At 42.2% G+C, this 21820-nt stretch overlaps 1 protein-coding gene across 6 annotated transcripts in view; it reads left to right on the plus strand.

The window, feature by feature from the left end:
• ESRP2 (epithelial splicing regulatory protein 2) overlaps positions 1-21820 on the plus strand; it is a 114737-nt gene that overhangs the window by 19367 nt on the left and 73550 nt on the right. For all 6 annotated transcript variants that reach the window (XM_075118342.1, XM_048870737.2, XM_048870735.2 and 3 more), the window contains exons 4-11: positions 12429-12542; positions 13665-13779; positions 14518-14616; positions 14731-14791; positions 16412-16522; positions 18508-18640; positions 19059-19101; positions 20043-20344. In XM_075118342.1, the coding sequence (XP_074974443.1) occupies positions 12429-12542; positions 13665-13779; positions 14518-14616; positions 14731-14791; positions 16412-16522; positions 18508-18640; positions 19059-19101; positions 20043-20344 (978 nt within the window). The remainder of the gene's footprint in view (positions 1-12428; positions 12543-13664; positions 13780-14517; positions 14617-14730; positions 14792-16411; positions 16523-18507; positions 18641-19058; positions 19102-20042; positions 20345-21820) is intronic.

Consider the following 21820-nt stretch of genomic DNA (forward strand, 5'->3'; position numbering starts at 1 on the left):
GAACAGTAATAAGAGATCAGATTAATATCTATTAGAAAGTGACATAATATTTTTCAAGGAAGATGATATTTATAATGGCTGGAAACTCAGTGCTCAATTTTGCTTCTATCTGAGATTAGGGTCATATTTTACTCTAGTTAAACTTATAAATTCTGATATCAACCTATTGTATGCATGTTTATGGCTACCATTACTATATTATCTGAAGCCTCACAGTCTTTAATGTATTTCCCACAACACCTCTGTAAAGTAGAATGGGAATTGAGGCACAGAGCGATTAAATAATTGCCCAAAATTACACAGGAAATCTATGGCAGAACAGAGAATTGAACCCTGATCTCCTAGTTCCTAGGCTAGCACCCTAACCCTCTGGACAGTGCTTCCTATATTTCTGTGCAATAGGGCAAAAGCAGGGCATTTCCATATGCAGAATTTCTTTTTTAGCTTTGAGAAGGAAAATCTAATATAAAATTTCATGTGGGAGGGTTTGACTTGTGTGTTTTCTCCCTATAATTATGTTGTTAACGTGAAGCTTCCCCCTTGTGGAGAACTGTAACCACTAGTATATTTCTTATTGTGCCAGCAAGGCCCAGAGTAGTATCCAGATACAGTAGCTCTTCTATATTGCCAGAAGCAGAAAGATATTAGCCACAGCTTGATGGATTACACTTTTTTCACATGGTGATTTCAATACAAGGTCACCATGTACCCTTTGTCAGCCATATGGAATAACAGTTAACAGATGAACAAAGGAAAAGGCTTACTATAGATTCTGTTTAAAAAGTTACCTAGCATAATAAAGGTTTATCATGCAGCAAATACAATTGAAACACTAGCTACACACCTCTTTATCGTATTGACATGCTTTAAATTTCTCATTGCAGGGATAAGGCAGAGGTAGTTAAGATCTAAAGAGTAAAGGAGCAGAAAACTATTGGTTCAGATTGTATCTGAAATGTGGATCACTCATAAAGATGGGGCCCAACACACACCATCCAAATGGGAATATTCCTGAAGTCAAGGGGTGTTGGAATGTAGAATATATTCATACCTCTGTCTAACAGCAAGCTGATGAATTGCACATAGGGTGCTTAGGCATTGCCTGTAACTCTAATTGACTCCTTTAAGGGCCACTGAAATTTTTGAGCTGTTGCTGCTCTCCTGTTGGAAACATCAGGTCTCGTATTGGTGAGAAGCGGTGGAAGACTCTTTGAGGCTCTCATAGTGTAGTGGGTTGTTTATTTGTTTTTAAGTCTTTAAGTGCTACTGGCATCCAAGTACGGACCCTTGTCCCAGCTGGAGCATGAGCAAAATGCACAATGGAGGGAGCAAAGAAGGTCTCCTCTTAGGACCTCAGTACCTGTGACTCCATAAACATTCACTTTTTAGGAATAGAAGTTGTGGTTATTTGGTCTCTCTCAAGATCAGGCTCTGGGGCAAGGGCTGTGAGGAGAGGGTGCCTATCCAAGCGGAAGCTGTAGGCTTGCAATGACTTTCTTATCTCGGGGTTTTCACATTAAAACGCACACACCGTGCGATTTGTTACAGAATACAACCTAGTACTTCATGACACCATCAAAATAGGCCTGACATATTTTAACAATTTGATTCTGTTCTTTCACACTTCTCATTATTGCAAAAGCAGACACTACATGAGATGTTACAATCAAAAAGTGACCCACGCTGAAGTTAGACTCAAAATCAAAATTACTAACATGCACATTAAAGGATAAATGTGTATGCTTTTAAATTAACTTGAATGTAGCTGGATATAATCACATGGTTATCTTAAATAAATGGTTATTTATATTATTCAGTGTGTGGGGTGATCATCCCTGTTCAAGGTCCTATATATTACTGCATTAAGAGAAAAGTTGAACACTTATTGTGCATGTAGAAATATGGGTTCCATGTCTGCCTCCAGAGTGAATTTATTTAATTTGAATTCCCCGACCCTTCAGCTGCCAGCCTAGGAAACTTGTGGCATATCAGCTACTGTCAGTGATATATATGCAGTGAGGTGCAGAAGTACGTCACTCCAGCTGCAGCTCCCAGAGGCAGCGTACCTGACAGCAATTCCTGGAGGCATTGTGCCCCTATCAAGGTGTAGGCCAGAATAGCCCCTGCTTACACCCTTTTGCAGGGTGCAACTGTGATCCCTCTGCCCAACTGCACTGGCTGGTGCATGCGGAGCCATGCCATTGTCCTATCTTTGACCCTCACCATTATCACTGCTAGACTCAGATTGCAGGGGAACAAAGGGTGCTGAGAAGATTTTTTTTATACCCTGGGTGCACTTACACAAGGGTAGTCACAATGTAGCTGAAATTTAGAACACAACTTGAGTTTCAATACCTTCTGCATCTTTCCTGTGCCCCACGATGGTAAAAGGTTCTACAGCCCCATTCCACTCTGGGCTACACCAAGAGCACAGAACTCGGCCTGGAACTTCATTAACAGTTTTGTTTGTCTGAGCTGGAATAGGACATAGCTTGTTCTGCTGTAGTTGTGTTGACTCTGTAGGGCTAACAGGAGTGAAACCAAACACTTGCTGTAGACATTAAAGCAAGTAGATCTAACTCTCAATATGTGCAAGGAGCAGATCTGGTGAGTGAGAAGCTGATGTCTTTCCTGCCATTCCTTCTAATAGAACCACATGTGCATGATTGGGATAGTGTCTTACTGCTAGGTATGATTTGCTCTATCAGGCTGGTATGGATGGATTATGCAATTGAACTATGTCCTTGCAGCACTTCTACACTAACTGTAGATGCTGCATGAAACGGATGCAGATGCCTTTCAAGGATGAGTATTTTGGGGGCCGGGGAGAAGGGAAATCCAAACAGCCAGTTTCTTTCATTAGCTAGTTATAAATCATAACTATGGAAAGGGGCCTATTGAAGAATCCTCACGGTTCTCTAAGATCCACAGCTTGTTTGTTCAGTCATAGTTAAGGCAACAGGAAGATGGCTATGTCATTTCAGCCACTTGGGACTGGTTTGCAGAAAACATAGCAGTCTGTGCTGGCTCCCATCCAGCATGCTGCTGGCTAAACATGTCTCTCCGCTTCTCTCTCTACTCTCAGCTGATTGACCAGAATCCTGTTCAGCCAGTTTTTCAATCTGGCATTCAAACACTCTCTCTCTCCTCCCTCCCTCTCCTCCAAGAACAGTCTTGGCTTCAGAGAGGTTAAGTACAAAGCAGCTTGTTTGCCACAGAACTTTATTTTTGTTGAACTTTTATTTCAAAGTTTAACTACTAAATGATTTCCCCATGCATGAAATGATTTATTAAAGCACCACCAAAGTGGCTGGCCATGCACAATACACACTACAAAGATGCTCTCCATGCTCTGCGCAGCTTACAATCTCAAAAGACAAAGACTGGCTGTGAAAACGCACTGAGAGACCCAGATGGTGATGTAATCGTAGTCTTTTTATAGGTTTCAGAGGAACAGCCGTGTTAGTCTGTATTCGCAAAAAGAAAAGGAGTACTTGTGGCACCTTAGAGACTAACCAATTTATTTGAGCATGAGCTTTCGTGAGCTACAGCTCACTTCATCAGATGTTTACCGTGGAAACTGCAGCAGACTTTATATACACACAGAGAATATGAAACAATACCTCCTCCCACCCCACTGTCCTGCTGGTAATAGCTTATCTAAAATGATCAACAGGTGGGCCATTTCCAGCACAAATCCAGGTTTTCTCACCCTCCACCCCCCCACACAAATTCACTCTCCTGCTGGTGCTAGCCCATCCAAAGTGACAACTCTTTACATAATCAAGTCGGGCTATTTCCTGCATAGATCAAGGTTTTCTCACATCCCCCCCACCCCCATACACACACAAACTCACTCTCCTGCTGGTAATAGCTCATCTAAACTGACCACTCTCCAAGCTTAAATCCAAGTTAAACCAGAACATCTGGGGGGGGGGGGGGTAGGAAAAAACAAGAGGAAACAGGCTACCTTGCATAATGACTTAGCCACTCCCAGTCTCTATTTAAGCCTAAATTAATAGTATCCAATTTGCAAATGAATTCCAATTCAGCAGTTTCTCGCTGGAGTCTGGATTTGAAGTTTTTTTGTTTTAAGATAGCGACCTTCATGTCTGTGATTGCGTGACCAGAGAGATTGAAGTGTTCTCCGACTGGTTTATGAATGTTATAATTCTTGACATCTGATTTGTGTCCATTTATTCTTTTACGTAGAGACTGTCCAGTTTGACCAATGTACATGGCAGAGGGGCATTGCTGGCACATGATGGCATATATCACATTGGTGGATGTGCAGGTGAACGAGCCTCTGATAGTGTGGCTGATGTTATTAGGCCCTGTGATGGTGTCCCCTGAATAGATATGTGGGCACAATTGGCAACGGGCTTTGTTGCAAGGATAAGTTCCTGGGTTAGTGGTTCTGTTGTGTGGTATGTGGTTGTTGGTGAGTATTTGCTTCAGGTTGCGGGGCTGTCTGTAGGCAAGGACTGGCCTGTCTCCCAAGACTTGTGAGAGTGTTGGGTCATCCTTTAGGATAGGTTGTTGATCCTTAATAATGCGTTGGAGGGGTTTTAGTTGGGGGCTGAAGGTGACCGCTAGTGGCGTTCTGTTATTTTCTTTGTTAGGCCTGTCCTGTAGTAGGTAACTTCTGGGAACTCTTCTGGCTCTATCAATCTGTTTCTTTACTTCTGCAGGTGGGTATTGTAGTTGTAAGAGTGGGGTGCTGGAACACTTTGTATAGAGGGGGTGTTGAGAGCCATTGAACCAAACTGTAAACCCTGTATATGATGGTAACTATTTCAAGCTAGGGGGTGCTGCTACACCCCCAGCATCCTTTGTTCTAGCACCTATGGGTGTCAGCATGTTGCCAACAGACACTAGTGTTTGTGAGACTCGAGGAAGAAGTGAGTTTCAAGGAGGGATTTTGACATGCAAGGCACATACCCTCTCAGTTAAAATGAAGATCTGCCAGCTCTATGGGGCATTGTGAAATAAAGTGTAAAGATGAGTGAGAGGAGATAGAGGTGAGGTGGTTTTCATTACTGGAGCCAAGGGCATGGGGAAAGTGGTAAGAGAAGCAGAAGTCAGCATTTTGACTGAAAGCCTGAATTTCTTGGCTTTTATTAACCATTTCTACATTGGTGTTCATCTGAAAAGACATTGGACTTGTCTATAACTGTTTCCTGGGAGCCGTGTAGTTCCCTACATGAGTCTGTGGTAACAAGAGTTGGGACTGAGCTAAGCAGTTCATATTCAAACTTCCCAGACCTTGGTGCCTGTTGAGATTGTTTTGGGTGGAGGAGGCTGGTGGGATAAGACTCTACTACAGTTGCTTAATGTCTTTATTAAATTAGTCTTTTAATCTGATAACTGCCAACTTTCCACAAGGCAATTTTTTAGCTGGTATATTATAAACCCCTGTTACAGTGGCGGATTAAGAGTTAGTGGGGCCCCCTGCGCAGCTTCATTCCCCCCCCCCCCCAGACTCGGGATCCAGCCAAGAAAAAGAACATTCTCTTTTGTCTCCCCACTGTGTTTCATTCTTTTTTTTTCTTCATCCTCTTCCTATATTATAAGTAATGGGAAGTAAATTAAAATAAAGTGAGGTACCTTGATTGGGGTAGAAGATTGAGTTGTAGGAGGGGGTGCGGGGGTTGGGCTCAGGGAGGGAGTTTGGGTGCTGGGTGTGGGCTCTGGGCTGGGGCAGGGGGTTGGGGTGTGGGAGAGGGTGCTGGGTGTGGGCTCTGGGCTCAGGTGAGGGGTGTGGGCTCTGGGCTGGGGCAGCGGTTTGGGTGCGCAAGAGGTGAGGGGTCGGGCTCTGGAAGTAAGTTGGGTGGGGGAGCAGGCTCTGGGCTGGGGCAGGGGGTTGGGGTGTGGGATGGGGGCAGGGGGTAGCACTTACCTCACGTGGTGCGGCTCCCAAAGTGACTGGCATGACCTCTGCCCTGCCCCTCCCGCCCCCCCTGGCAGCGGCTCCCAGGGGGTCTCCAGGTGCTGCCCCTGCCTGCAGTTGCTGGCCAATGGGAGCTGCGAAGTCGGTGCTCAGGGTGGGGGCAGCGCGTGGAGTGACGACCCCTCCCAGGGGCCGCAGGGACATGCTGGCCGCTTCTGGGATTGACGCGGCGCAGAGGGGGGGAGGCAGAGCGGGCAGAGAGCCGCCTTAGCCCTGCTGCTGGCATGTCTCTACATGCCTCTTGGGGGGGGGGCGCAGTGGGTCTCTGTGTGCTGCCTGGAGCTACCTCCCCCTCACCAGGGGCACGCAGAGATGTGCCAGCAGCCGGCAGCTTCCGGTAGTGGTGTGGGGCCACTGGCCACGGCATGCAGGCAGCCGGCCGGGTCTCGGGCAGATTGTTAGATGAGATTTGTCCTGCATTTTGGGGGCCCCCCTGTCTTGGGCCACCACATAATTTGTTTCACGGTAAATCTGCTCCTGCTCTGTTAATTAGTTTGGGTGATTTTATCAACCTATCTCTAGCAGTAGATGTGGGTGCTGCTACACTAAATTTCACTGTTAATGTTTTTAAAGATGTAGTGTAAACACCCTATGATTGTTTTAGAAAAACAATGCTCCATGGACTTGGTTCGACCCATTTTGCAAATACTCCCTCCCTTATCCCCTCTGCTTATCTAGTATTGGGCTCATCTGTCACTCTGTATAACCACTCCTCGTTCTTAGTCAGTCGGAGACCCTTCTCCTTTAAGGCTCCTGCCACACGAAATCGCTGTCCTGCATCTGTCTCCTTCACCAACTCTCCATTAAATTTAAAACATCTCCTGCTTGCATTCCTTTTGCATGGACTCTGTGCCTCTTCAGAAGCATCAGGCACAAAGTTCACTGTTGGCTTCCTTTCCATGAGAATCTGTAGTTAAACCCTACAGCTATTTCTAGTCTCCCCTGCTCCATCCTACCAGGGTACCAGATGTCCCGATTTTATAGGGACAGTCCCGGTTTTTGGGTCTTTTTCTTATATAGGCTCTTATGACTCCACCACCCCCTTCCCGATTTTTCACACTTACTGTCTGGTCACCCTACTCCCTCCCCTCCCCCTTTATTTTTTTGGTGGCAAATATTTGTTCTCCTTTATTGTATCTATCATAGACAATAGTTACAGCAAAACTGTAAGGCACTGCATCTAATGAAAAAACAGACAACTCCCCCAGTTTCCGTCATTACAGGGGGGCTCTTTGCTACTGGGCTGTGGATGTAGCAGTCTCCAAAGCTGCACCTCTGAGGGGCTTCCACCCCTCTGGAATGTGCTTGTCTTGCTGGTGTTTATATTGCAGTTGAGGTATTTTTGAGCACTCTTAGATCTTAATCTCTGGGTTTTATGCAGTGGCTGAAAGTCTTCCTCAAACAATAACCTCCTGTGTTGTTTCATGTTCTTCAGACCTTTGACTCTCATCTGCTCTGAACACGAATTCTTAAACTGCAGGCTAAATATTTTAGAAGAAGACCATCCTTCTGAGCCCATAGTGGATCGAGCTGGTTAATTTTTTGTGCGTGTATGAGAGTAGACAGAGGGACTATTGTGGAAACTTCAAAAGAAAATGTTTTTGTTTTTGAAACTTTACAACGAAAAATCTTAAAAATGTAAAACAAAATTTTCAAAATTACTTACTTTCTCTCACTTCTTGTGGTTATGATTGTTTTTGTTGTGGGAGATTTATTTCTATTTTGTTCCTGTGAAGAAAGAAATAATGATGGGTGTGTGTGGAAATGTTCTCTCCCTTTCACATTTTTTCAAATATGAAAATTGAAAGAAAGTAACATTTTCCACCTTCCACCCCACCCTCCACAAAACCTGGAAAAGTGTGTGTGGAGAAAAACAACACTTACCTTTTTTACACTGGAAAAAGAATGACTAATACTCTTTTCCCATGGGGGTGGGGTGCAAAGGGGAAAAAATGAAAAAAATCTAATAGAATCTTTCCCAAACTTACCTTCTCTTCTTTCTTCCTCCTTTTTACACTACAAAAGTGTGGGGGGGGGGTGGCGGGGGGCGGGAAAAAGTGATTTTTAAGACTGGAAAGTGAAAAAAGAACATTGTACTCCATTTTCCTTTTTCTTTTCCTTGGAGGGGAAGAGGGAGTAATTCTTTGAGAGATGGGAGAACTGTCTTACGGTTTTAAAAAAAATTTTTTTTTCAAAAGAAATTGGAAATTGTTTTTCAAAATAATTTTTTCCCTGTTATCAAATGAAAGTTTTCTGGTGGAAAAACTGCTTGGCCAACTTTTTTTTTGCTTTTTAATGAAAAACGTTTTCTTTGAAAAAAATTAAACCTGCTTTTGTAACGTAACCTGTTAACTGGTTAACCTTTTGTTGATTTGATTGCTTTAATGGATAGTGAGACTGTGCCAATAGTGCAAAATGTGACAGAACCATCATAAGATTTTGGTTCGTCTCTCTCTTGGTGTAAATTTCATTCAGCCCTACCTGAACGTGAAATTCTACTGAACCCTTACTCTACAGTGAGTATTAGGAGAGGGGGCAGGGCAGAGCAGAATTTTTTAGAAACTACAGGCATGCAATTCCTTGCACAAAATGTGTGCAAATTATGCACACAATTTGCTTGTGCAGTTACCATCATGGCAAGCAAAATGAGCTCAGTACGTGCATTTTCACAGGACCATGCCTTCCTGTGTGTGTGTGCGCAACACCTAACGAAATGGGGCCCTGATCTTTACTTGGGCCTTTGGGCACTGCAATTCAAAAATCAAAGAACTTGTGTAAAATTGTGGTACTAAGAGATGCAGTTGAACATGTAAAATGTCTGAAATTCTGGCCCTAAAACCTTGAAGCTACAGTTTCCAAGGGTTGCCAGGGATTAGTAAATGCTTAAGATAGATATGTGCCGGGTGGGAATGAAAACCTGAGTACTGATGCTGAATAGCCTTTGTATAGAGTGGCACGAAGATACATGCCTCAAAACAATTGTGACAGTTCATGAAACAATTACGTTTATTAACTTGAGTAGGTTTCACAGGCTGAGAGATTCTGTGCAGTTTGCTACACAGAATCTTACTAAGCAGATCAGTTCATATTTTGGGAGGGGATTCATATTCGTCTTGAAACACAGAGTTTGTCTTCTCAAGACTATATGATATGTGTATGTGCCTTGGGTGCTGCTCCAGCTCTCCACAGTAGCTTCTGCCCCAATGAACTCTTACCCCTGGATCTCATTCTGTGATCACAGAATGAATCAAGTGTTCTTTGTGCCATGCTGCACACCTATAAAACAAACTGTAGAAGAGTACAGCATCTCCAATCGTATGTGTTTGTTAAAGGAGGAGGTTTATCGTTTTGCTCAATTCAGTGGTATGCGTGCATGAAAGGTGAAAGGTGATTTGAGGTTACTACTGTGGCAGCTATCTTGCTGGAGTAGCAATTTTAGGTCAAAGATGGAAACTTGTACTTTTTTGGCATGAGAACCAAATCCCCTTCAGACTCCTCCCCCCCCCCCCCCGCCCCGCAGTTAGATTGGTGTGATTTTTGTTTTGTTTTAATGAAAGGAATAAAAGAGTCAATTCTGAGTTCCCAGCTGTCATCGCTACATGGTGCCTAGATACTACAGTGATGAGCACAAATGCATCCTGGATGAGAGAAGTGCTAGGAGGGAGAAAAGCATCTTTAGTGACCTGGCTGCTATGCTAGGAACCTGCCATTTTACAGTTTGTGGGCATGTGGAAGTACTTAATCTTCTTCCTTTGCCTCTAAGGATCCCTCTGTGCAAAAGAGTCTTGGACAGGGCAGAATACTGGAATCTTGAGTCTGCTGGAGAGTAGGGGGAACTGAGAGGAGACTGGGAGCGGGGCAGGCCTGCCTGCCTATAGCTCCTGTAGGGGGAAGGAAATAAGAGAAAGGAAGGTTTGCAGACTTGTCTCCTTCCTTCTTCCCAGGATGCAGCACACTCTAGTTATTACTAGAGGCTTCCACAAACTTCTCTTCCTGTGTCCCTCCCATTCCTTCCCCAGAGGAGATGTGTGAATTAGGAGAGGTCCTCTGCAGGCAGTGTGACTTGTTGGTGAAGTGTGCAGCTCTGGGGGAGAGGAAGCATATGAAAGCCAGTGTGGGAGATGAAAAGCTTTCCCTGTGGCTGACTCATACGAGTTAGGGTTACCATACATCTGGGTTTTCCAGGATATTGCCTCTCTCTTGAGCCTCCATCTTCTGTCTGGGTGGATTTTTCAAATAATAGGAAATGTCCAGGGTTTTTGCAGAGCAAAGGCTGCAGCTCCAGAAATAGCCCCGATTGGTCGGCTTCGTGATGGTTCCCTCCCCTGCATTGGCAGTTGGATTGGTCCATTCACCTGCAGCTACAACTGCAGGCTCCCAGCTCTGGGGAGGGGGTCCCACAGGAAAGCGCTGATTGACAGCTTTCGCTGTGTTCTGGGCTTGCGCCAGCCGCCCTACCCCTGTGACAGTGAGTGACACCGCCCCATACCTCCAGTGAGTAACCCCACCGCAGGTACCCTCTTTTCCTCCCCCAACTGTACCTCCCCTTCAACTTCCCATTCCCCACAGTGTCTTATTTTGGGGAACCTGAAATATGGTAACCCTATTACCCCTTCCTTCGACAAGGCTCAGTGGCTCTGACTTTGTCCTGTGCTGGGCACTCAGAGGAGAAGTGCGTCTCTCTCTCTTTTCAGGCAGAGTCTCTTGGCAGAACATATCCCAACATACAGACCAAAATTCAGCCCTGACATAAGTGGTGGAACGCTCATTGAAGCTGATGGACGTTGCACCCATCCAAACCAGCACCGTACCTGAACCTCTAGCTTGTGCACAGAAGTAGCCCTTGTGTTAATCTCTAACACCTTTATATTAACAACCTGTCTCCTTCTCCAAGTTCACTTTCAATGTTGTCTGCAAAGCTCACCTGACTCTAATTAATTAAAACATTAAAAAAAAAAACTTTATTACCAAAAATTAGGCCTAATGAGGTTGCTACAAAAAGTACTCCACCTTAACCACCCATATCCTCTGGCCTTGTCTCTCCTTGTTACGTCTTACAGCCTGATACTGCAACACTTGCTCAAAAAGTTGATCTCATGTGACTAATTGCTTGTGTGATAGCTGCAGAATCAAGCCTTTAAGCTGTAATGTCTGAAGAGCAGAGATGGTTTGTGGATCTGTATAGTGCCATGTATGCCTGCCTAAATGAATAGGTGAAGCCATAGTGCAAAGATAACCACTATTCTACAAAATGACAGGTTTCAGAGAAACAGCCGTGTTAGTCTGTATTCGCAAAAAGAAAAGGAGTACTTGTGGCACCTTAGAGACTAACCAATTTATTTGAGCATAAGCTTTCGTGAGCTACAGCTCACTTCATCGGATGCATACAGAATGCATCCGATGAAGTGAGCTGTAGCTCACGAAAGCTTATGCTCAAATAAATTGGTTAGTCTCTATGGTGCTACAAGTACTCCTTTTGTATTCTACAAAACAAACTGCAAGGAAAAGCCATTACTGAGAGAGACGTGTGGATGCTGAATCATGCTATTAATTATTGCTTTGTTTGTGGTACAATGCCTACATTCTTGCAGGGAGGGGGTTGCATCAGGGGGAAATTTAAACTAATTATGTTTGTCCCCTTGAAAGTTATCTGTGTTTATCAAATCAGTAAATAGCTTGTTAGTTATGGTAATACCTATATCAGGGCCTCTAGCACTGATATAGATTGATCCGAAGGATAGAAATTTATGTACAAGGATGGAAAATAACATTTAACAATCCAGAAATTAGTGGGAAATAATCCTTTTCCTAGTGAAGATCAACACTCTGAGAAGCCTGAAAAGATGGGATAGCTTTGTGTTAATGTTTACTGTACCATATCTCTGACTAACATTCTTTTGCCTTTGCATAGACTCTTACAAATTCATTACTCAAGACATCAGACCTCAATTTGTTTGGTTTTGATTAGCATGTGATTGTTAAAATACCAATAAACCCGAAAGAGTAGCGTCCTAGCTCTTCATGTTTTTTTTTCGATTAAGCTTAAAAACAAAATAAAACTTGGGTCCAATTTAATTCTAGAAGTGGTGTTGCAAAATCAGTGTTATGCTTGATCTAATATTCTCTTACCTTTAACAGAAAATTGATAGTAAGGAGTCCAAATGTTTGAACCTTACTGTTACAATTACAGCAGCTTCCAACAATTCAAACTTTGCTGAAATGCCCACTTTCTGGTTTTGAGGGGGTGTCCTTGTGGTATAAATCTCTGTCCTGTAATTGCCTAATGGTAGTCTGTCTGCCCTTCAGATAACGGGAGCCACATTCTCTTCTATCAGTTGTGATCTTTCAAAGATTATCATTGTGTTTAATTTCCTTTTTATCTTTGGAAATACATTTGGTACATAAAATGGTAAAGCAGTAAGATGGACTGACAAGCTTGAACCATCAATAAAAATGAACTTTACCACTTTATTTTTAGTTTAGCCAGCTGGTCTCCAGTGATTTGAAGTTATTGGGAAGGAGTTCTTATACACTCTGCACAGATGGCCAGTTGCTCATTCGGCAGGTCCTTCACCCAGAAGCATCCAAAAAGGTATGAGATCAGAGCTTGGTGTGGAAGAAAGGCAAAGTAAGCTGTCTCAGTAATATTTATTGGTGGCCCCTGTAGCTAACAAAATAGAGGCGTTGACTGACTCTGGGAAGAGTCTGCTTCTTGGCTGGGAGGAAGGTGGCTACAATAATGGGGCACCAAAGGTGTAAAGCAGAAGAAATATGGAAAGGCAGTAGATTAAAAGGACTCTTCATCCCTTCTACCTATTTCTGTCTCCCTCCTCCAAAAATACTGGAGACAGAACAACTGTTTCTACCAGATTGAGGTATGGGTCTCACTCCGTTGTGAGGTTCCTTCCCTCCCCAACGTATTTTTGCATCATCTTCAAACATTATTAAAACCTCTTTACAACCCTCAGATCCAATAGGGTTCTCATGACTTCTCTTAATGATTCGAACCTAACAAAGGTGAGTGCTATTTTGCTTGGATTCAAATCAAACTTCATAAAGCACTAGGGGAGAGAGAGACTGCTGAAATAGACCTGGATTACCACCTGTCCACTTAGCTTGTTTATTTGTAGGAAGGACGGAATAATGTTTAATGCAGCACTTATTTCCAGAATCTGTTATAATCCTATATTGGACAAAGTTATTGGAAAGTATTTTCTATACTATTACAATTTTCCTTTTTCTTTCTTAAAATATATTTTTTTTTAATGTTTCAACCGGTGGTGCTTACCTTTAGGAGTCCTCTTGCTTTTGGCAAGAGCGCAGAAGAAAAAGATACAATATTCTAAATGGGAACCTTAATATAACACCACCACTCAGTTTTTAAAACTAGTAACTGTTTTGCATGGACTTACATCTGGGAAGCTGTCCTGATTTGCTACTGTAGGAGTGTATATCCTTGCAGTCAGTGACACCAACTATTAGAAGTTGGTGATAAGAGAACTAAATTGGTTGGTCTTGGTCAAATGAGTGACATGCAGCTCTGTAATCAGAGAGGGAAAGAGTAGATATGGTATAAAATAAAAATGTGATATATATAACAAACTGTAACTGTGGCCAGGTAAGATCCCTGTTCAACCCCAAAAACCCCTAATTGTCCTTTACTGGGATGTGGCATTCATAATGTTAATTCATTTTCTCCCTTCCTTCTTTGTAGAACTTCCTGCTATCAGACTGCTTTTATTCATTTTATGATCTACGCAAAGAGTTTCACACATGCTACCCCAATTCAGCCCCCGTGAAGGATCAAACTATCAAATCCATGGCAGAGTGTATCCTTTTGATGTCACTTCTAAACCATAATTCTCTGTGCAATTGTTCATAGTTTTCATCCCAGTAAATTAATTGAGAAGCTGGTTTTAAAAATTAATCTCTGCATAGAGCTGAAGGAGTTTTTAACATAACGCTGAAGATAGTGTTGCATTCTTCAGCTGTTAACATCTTTTTTTCACATTTAGTCTTCTGTCTAGTAATGAAATTTAGCGTGGGTTCAGTACGCGCTTAGGGTTTTTTAATTCTTTGAGATATTGACACAAACTTTGCCTTATAAGAAAATGCTTGTCTAGCACTTGAGTAAAATGATGTTCTCTAGAATTGCGCACCTGAAGCTACATCCAACTGCATAAGTGCTTGCAGTTAGTTATAGTTCTGAGTGTCTGACCCAGAGGGAGGCTAATGTAAAAAAAACGTTGCTCCCAGGGAGGAATTTTGTGGGTCCAGATGAATACAGCAAAAGATCAGGTGTGTTTACCAGGGATAGTAGGAACGACTCCCGCTTTTGTAAACTCTTAGGCTGAGATGATGTCAGCTATCAGTAGTTTTCAGAATGTTGACCAGTAAAGTGAATATTAACCAGTTTAAGAGCAGAGTGACACACATGCAGCGGTCACATGTCGCTGTTAAAGTTGATCCAATTGGATTGTCAGTTTTGTGTTGACAATAGCAAAGCCTTATAACTTGTTGACAGATGATTGTGAAATCCTTTTTATTTTCTTTGACTCGCTATATAGATATAGGCTTAGAGACAGATGAAACAGAGGAGGACTTTGGTGTATGGCAAGTGAAAACCATGGTGGCTATTATTTTCAGCATGCTTTCTGAAACCTGCAGTAAGTGGGATATTTGTATGGGATGCTCTTGTGTAGAGGCAAAATTGTCAAGGGCATTTTCATTGCTGCTGAAATAGCTGTTCGGGATTATATTTTAACTTCATCTCTTATTAGTTACAGATTGCAGATTTACGGACTCTGAAACTGTGAAATACAAGTATGAAACAGGTCCCTGGTAAGTGCCTTTGTTGCAGCAGTTTTTAGCTGATGTAGGTTTTAGCTACACTAGCAACACTTTGCAAACATTTTCCATCATTGCTCACTGGGAAGCCCCAGTGTAGACAGGGTGCCACTGGTATCTTAAGCACTGTCATCTAGCCCTGCTCTGAGTATGTGCAATTGTTATAGTACATAAAATGCTGGTGGTCCATATACGCTAGTGATGGACTAGACTAACATCAGTGGAGCTGAAACCATTTAGTCAGTAGAAGATAAGTATTTAGAAACTTTCTCCAGTATGGACAGGGATAGTATCTTGGTACACACTAAACCAGTATAACCTCTCATGCTGTATACCATTTTCTTTCTTTCTTTCAGTACAGAGGGATGGTAAAAGGGAGCAATTGTACTGTACACTGTATTGCAAACTGTCTTACAAACTGCAGTTGAAGCTAATGTAAGGAACAGAAGATAATTTGAGGGATTCTGGGAGCTTGGTAGAAGGGAGCCTTTGCACTCTTATGGCAAAAAGAGTGAGAGAGCTATGTGACATGTAAATGCTGATTACTTGCTGTCCAGTCAGAGCCTATTTAGAAGTCTCCTATAGATCCTCTGACCTCTGTGGATTGCTATTTTCACTCAAACTTTTAAACAAAAGTTGTTGATTAGTGCTGACATAAATTGCACAGTGGCTCTTTCTCACTTTTGTTGCTGGTATCCCTAGCAATGTGCATTTAGGTTCATATAATGCCCTATTGTGTGGTGTACTGTGTATATTAATGAGTAGGCATTCAGCATCTGGTGTGGAAAATTCACAGGGGACCAAGGAATTATTTCTCTCTCTCTTGATCTCTCTCTCTCTCTGCTGGAATTTTCCAATCACTATCAAGTTATAGAAAGGAAGAGACGGGAAGGTATGGGGTAAGGAAAACCTACCCCCTTCCAATCAAAAGTGGCAATTAAGATAAGCTTGTCATTTGTAACTGTACCATGAAATGTCTCAAGTTATATTGGATACCATTCTCTTTGCCTGGAGATTTTCACTCTATAGTTCGACAAACTGTTCCTAAATTAATGTAATTCCTTCGTTTTCCTCTAAGAGGAGTTAAGCTTTTGTCTCTTTGTGCTATTCTAAATTGTGGCTTGGGGGGGAGAAAAGAGGGAGATCTAAAATGTGTTTTGCTTTTGAAAGAAATTGCAGTAACCAGGAGTTCTGCTGTCTAAAACCTGTTTGATCAAACTTCTTATTAGTGATGGTGTGCAAACCATCTTCCAATGGATTGTTGACACTAAATCATCTCTAATAATCCCATGAATCTAATTCAATTCCCTGTGGACTTGTTACTGTGCATTCTAGCCATTGAAAACAAAAACAAAACACCTCTTTGGGTGATGGGATGGCCTCACAGCATATCTCAGGGTAGTGTATAGGTATTATTCATAGTAGTTTGCTTCTCATTTCAGTCAAGAAAGGGAAAGATTAGAAAAATCCCAACCGCAAATATCCCAGTGGTATTAAGACATTCTTTGTGGTCCATATGCTGAATTGGTACTTACAATGAAATTTGGTAGTAATAGTGTAGTAGAAAACTTGGATTAATTACCCTGAATTTTCCTATTTTCTCTTTTTCTGCAGTAGTAAATCTGAAGCAGTAGACAGCGAAACAGTAATACGTGCTAGAGGTTTGCCTTGGCAGTCTTCAGATCAAGATATTGCCCGTTTTTTCAAAGGACTCAATATTGCCAAGTAAGAGTGCTAGATCTGGTCTAATTCTGTGTTACTTTGTTTTTATCATCAGTCTTTATTTTGTAAAGTAAGTCCTAGCCTTGTGTGGTCTTCCTCATCTGGGCAGTTCACAAAATTCAGGAAAGGTTTCAACAAAAGATTTTGCCCTACCTTTACTAATTTATTCTTTCTAGTGAGCACTAATGAGTACAACTTGGAGCTATTACCAGCCATCACGTTAGGCAAGACACAATCCCTCTGTATCTGGTTTTGTCATTGATGAAATAGATTATTTCTCACACAGGACTTGTGGTAGAGTGAGGAACTGATCTAGGTTTCCTGACTCCCATTCTTAGGGTTTAGCCTTTAACAAAAATACCCATCTTCACCCTCCTCACAAGACTATGAAGCAAACAAAGCATTTCTTGAACAAGTAAATGAAGAAGAGAGACTTCTTTCATTAGAATATGCACCACAAATTCACTTGTTGCTATCACTGCGGGTACAAGCTCCGAGTGCAGTAGTCAGGATTCAGTCAAAGATTAATATGAGCTAATTAGGAAAGAATTAATTTGGGACTAATGTTTCAGGATTCTAGTCTAGCTCTTAAGAAGAATAGGCTCGGAAGCCCACAAGTATTATTTGGAAGAAATGTTTGTATAATTCTAACTCGCAGATATGCTAATTTAGCATAGCTTCCAACTGATACAATCTAATTTACATATTTATAGGTGAATATATATACTTCATTATGCAGGGGTACCAGCATATTTCCATTTGAAAAAGTGAGGGAAATTCTCAGACACAACACAGTAAGCTGGAGGAGGGAGTTAGTTGTAAATATATATCAGTTAGAAGGTGGAAAATTTTTGAGCAGTTTTATTAATGATGATAAAGACTAGAAAGCCAGAAGTGGTAAAATAAAGCAAAATTTAAGAAGGGGAAAAATTTGAAAAGTCTAGAAATGCAGAGCCAAGGAACCCAGAACAACCTTTCCTCTAGTTCTGCAGCAACTCCGTACTTTCGTTTTCTAATTGGTATACTCTTACCTAGTTTGTAAGATGTGATTTTTCCATTAATAAGTTAACAAAGCTCTGACTAAGTTTTCCTAAAGATTTTGAAATCTTTTTACATTTGGGAAACCTATTCTATTTCTACAGCTTGCATACGAAAGGTAGTAAACCTACAGTATTAGTTTGATACATAGGTTTAATAGAGATTGAATGTGCAATTTAATGCACTGTGGCAGTCATTAGAATGCCCTACAGTACTGTATGTGAGATTTCTGTGTTAGGAGGCTTATACATAGATAACACAACTATGTATTTAACTATATTTCTCTATTAAGAAGTACATGCCTTTGGGGAACAGTACAGAGTAATTGCCCCGATAAGTTTTTTTTTTGTTTTGTTTTTAATACATGAAGGGGGCCAAGTCAAGTTGATTTATAATGTTCTGGTTAGTTGTTCCTGGGCTATAGCTACAGGGATCAGAATTGAAGTTGTTTGGGTGTACTGTAACTCTACATTTATATACTATTCTCTAAACTTTGCAGGTTTATTTGTTTAACTTGACATGTTTTGGCTTTTTAACTTCCATATTCTTTCAAGGATTTTTCCTAAGTTACGACTATGAATTTACAATTCTAAATCCACCTTTTCAGTTCTTTGTGAATTTACTTCACTTTTTAACTGTACATCAAGCATGTGAAGTTTAAAATGCTTTCTGCCCGTGGGAAGCACTGTAAAGTATTGATGGCATGGTGTGGTAACACACTTGCCTCACTGATCTACCAAAGAAGCGTATTGTGTAGCAGAGATGTATGTATGAATGATTTTTGGATCAATTAATGTTGTTGGTGGAAAAACTTTGAAAGTACAGGCTCTTTCTTAAAGCCTGGCCTCTGTATTTTCTTGCTGAATAAGAGTGGGGAATTATGTCAATGATGTATTATAAGGCATTGATGATTCAAGTTTACCTTTTACTTTGGTCCTTGCTTTTTTCAGAGGCGGTGTTGCCCTTTGCTTGAATGCTCAAGGAAGGCGAAATGGGGAAGCCCTTGTGCGATTTGTCAACCCTGAACAGAGAGATTTGGCATTGGAAAGACATAAGCATCACATGGGTAGCAGATACATTGAGGTAAAGAACTACAGCATGACAACATATCAGCACTACTATGCTGGGAATGCAGCCAGTTTTAAACTAGTGCAGATGGTTATTCCCCAGTGCAATACTGTGCTCTACAGACGTATTACATAACTAGGGGGGAATTGTCTTTCATTAACTGTGGGTGGGATAGTCAAAGGAGACGAAGGGAGTTAGGCACACAACTCCTATTGACCGTCACTGGGAGCCCTCACTAGTTGTTTCTGGAAATCCTATCCTTCATTTGAGGTTTAAAAGTTACTTTTGTTGGCTGTTTAAAGCTGGACACCTATAAAAAAATGAGACATTCTGAAGTTCTACAGAGCTCTGGAAAACGTTACTTTTCAGTTTAGTACTGGCCATTGAACGTTTCTCTGTTTGTTCATATATATAACCATTTTCTTGGTTTTAGGTTTACAAAGCAACTGGAGAAGAATTTTTAAAGATTGCTGGAGGTGAGTAATTTTAAGACCAAACCTATTTACTAAAGCGTAATGTTTACGTGGTCTGCTTCTACTCTTCAGGTGGGTGCGAACATCAAGGACTAACAAGGGGCTTTTTCCGTTTGCACATCAGAAGTTGATAGGGTCAAATACCGGGTGCTTCCCAGCACAAGTGGACAGACACGCGCGAGCTCTGCCCGAGCTGTAGCAGCCCAGCCAAAGAAGCTCAGGTGGCTGCTCGGGCCAAACACACAAGAACAGACCCACCCAAGCTCCGGTGACGCTGCTATTTTTAGTGTGCTAGTTTTAGCAGAGCGTGTGTGTGTGTGTCTGGCTGTGCTGGGAAGCACCATCCCAGTTGCTGTGTGTGTGGACATACCCCTATAATGAGTCCCTCCCTGTGGGGTTACAGACAGAACAGCCCTGACTAATATGGTCCCAGCTGCTCGCTCCCTGCGCTGTATACACACCCTGAGAGGGAGAAGAGAAGCCTCGGTTGTTTCTGCTGTGGGGGATTTCTTGTGTCTTGTATAAGCTCTTGGTTCTCGCTAATGCTAATAGAATTATTTGAAATACTTTCATACGCATTTTGTTTTAAAATGTGGCACTTTTTAAAAAATAGCATACCCAGGAGCATGAAGGTGGGGAGAGAAGTCTCCAGGCTTGTCAGATGTTTGTTGCTTTAATGCCAGCTACTAATCCTCCTGTCTCATTCTTTAATGGTTTCATGTTGCTCGCCAGCTCTAAGCAACCAGTCAATGTACTCAGGGGTAGCTTCACATCAAGAAGTGGTTACTGAGCAAGTCTCTGGTACCATGGGCTGTACAGAGCTGGTAGTTTTATCAGGAGATGTCCTTGCAGTTTCCATCCACCTTGGTTTGCTAGGTCCATTTGTGCTGGTTCCTCACGGTTTCCAAACTAAATGGACACACTTTTATTTCCTGTCCTGCCAGGCACGTCCAATGAAGTAGCCCAGTTCTTGTCCAAGGAGAATCAAGTCATCATCCGGATGAGGGGCCTTCCTTTCACAGCCACTCTGGAGGATGTCTTGGGGTTCTTGGGGACTGAGTGTCCAGTCACAGGAGGGAAAGAGGGACTTCTCTTTGTCAAGTACCCAGATGGCAGACCCACGGGAGATGCATTTGTGTTGTTTTCCTGTGAAGAATATGCACAGAATGCACTTAAAAAGCACAAGGAGATCCTTGGAAAACGTTACATTGAACTCTTCAGGAGCACAGCAGCAGAAGTCCAGCAGGTTGTAACTACTGGCTATGAAACCCAGAAAACTTACCTTTTCCAGTCATCTTCTAGTGTTACCCTGTACTTGTAAATACTGACCTTCACGTTAGGTCTTACAAAAACAGTATAGTGGGAGCAGCTTTTCTATTATATTAATCAAATACCAAGAAAGATATTTTGATTGATTGCATAGTTTTCCACACTTTTGTTGCATTGATTTTTTTTTTCCTTTAACACCGCCCGTATCATTAAATAGAAATCATCAGATATATTTCTTTTCCTCCGCTTGCCTGGCAAGCTTGAGACTGACTTAATTTTTTAACTTGTATTTTTATATTCAACAGTGGAAACCTAAGGAGTTGGGCTGCTAAAAATCTGCAGCATTTTTCAAAAATTCAGGTGCCTAACCACAGAATTCTTCCACACACTTTATATTCTGTTTACTTTTATAAATAGATTATAAGGGTTGATAAATTATTGATGTTTTACTACATGGTTAATCAATCATTAGAATCTAACAAGTTGTTTATAATCATAACTCCTGCTACTTATAACCCATATATAATGCATACTACTCATATCTGTAACATGTTTGTAACATCCCATTGTAAATGGTTTATAACAGGGGTGGGGAGCATCCAGCCCTTCAGATGTTTTAATCCGGCCCTCGAGCTCCTGCTGGGGAGCAGGGTCCAGGGCTTGCCCCATTCCGCATGGTTCCCAGAAGGAGCAGCATGTCCCCCCTCCGGCTCCTATGCATTGGGGCAGCCAGGGGGCTCTGCACGCTGCCCCTGCCCCAAGTGCCAGCCCTGCAGCCCCACTGTCTGGGAACCTGCAGAGTCACCTGGCCATGTCTCCACATAGGAGCCAGAGGGGGGACATGCCGTTACTTCTTGGAGCTGCTTGAGGTAAGCACTGCCCAGAGCCTGCGCCCCTGACCTCCTCCAGTGCCCCAACCCCATCCCTGATCCTCCTCCCACCCGCCAGACCCCTTGGTCCCACCCTCCTGCACTCCAGAGTCCGCACCGCCAGCTGGAGCCTTTACCCCCCCCTCCCCAATTTCATGAGCATTCATGGCCCACCATACAATTTCCATACCCAGATGTGGTCCTCAGGCCAAAAAGTTTGCCCCTGGTTTATAAAGAGCTGTAATAGAACTGTAACCTGGTGTGTGATTAAAACTCAGGTACAGTCAAGTATCTTGTTAAAATTTTGGTCATTTTAGGGACACCTAGAGTTTTTGAAAAGTGCCTAATAGATTTTTGAAGAATAGGTATTAAATTCTCAATTTCCCAAGAAATAACACCCCCCCACCCCCCCAACAACCTGCCTTTCCTTTCCTCCCCTACTCCACTTACTTTCTCTCTCTGCCTCTATTCATAGATATCTAGTAATATTTGTAAAAATTAACCCTGGCCCACTTCAATTAACCATCACTTCAGAAAGTAACAACATATCTTGTTACCAGCAAGCTGAGCCTTTGAAATTACCA

The sequence above is a fragment of the Caretta caretta genome, chromosome 12 (genome assembly GCF_965140235.1).
Source record: "Caretta caretta isolate rCarCar2 chromosome 12, rCarCar1.hap1, whole genome shotgun sequence".
Classification (NCBI taxonomy): Eukaryota; Metazoa; Chordata; order Testudines; family Cheloniidae; genus Caretta; species Caretta caretta.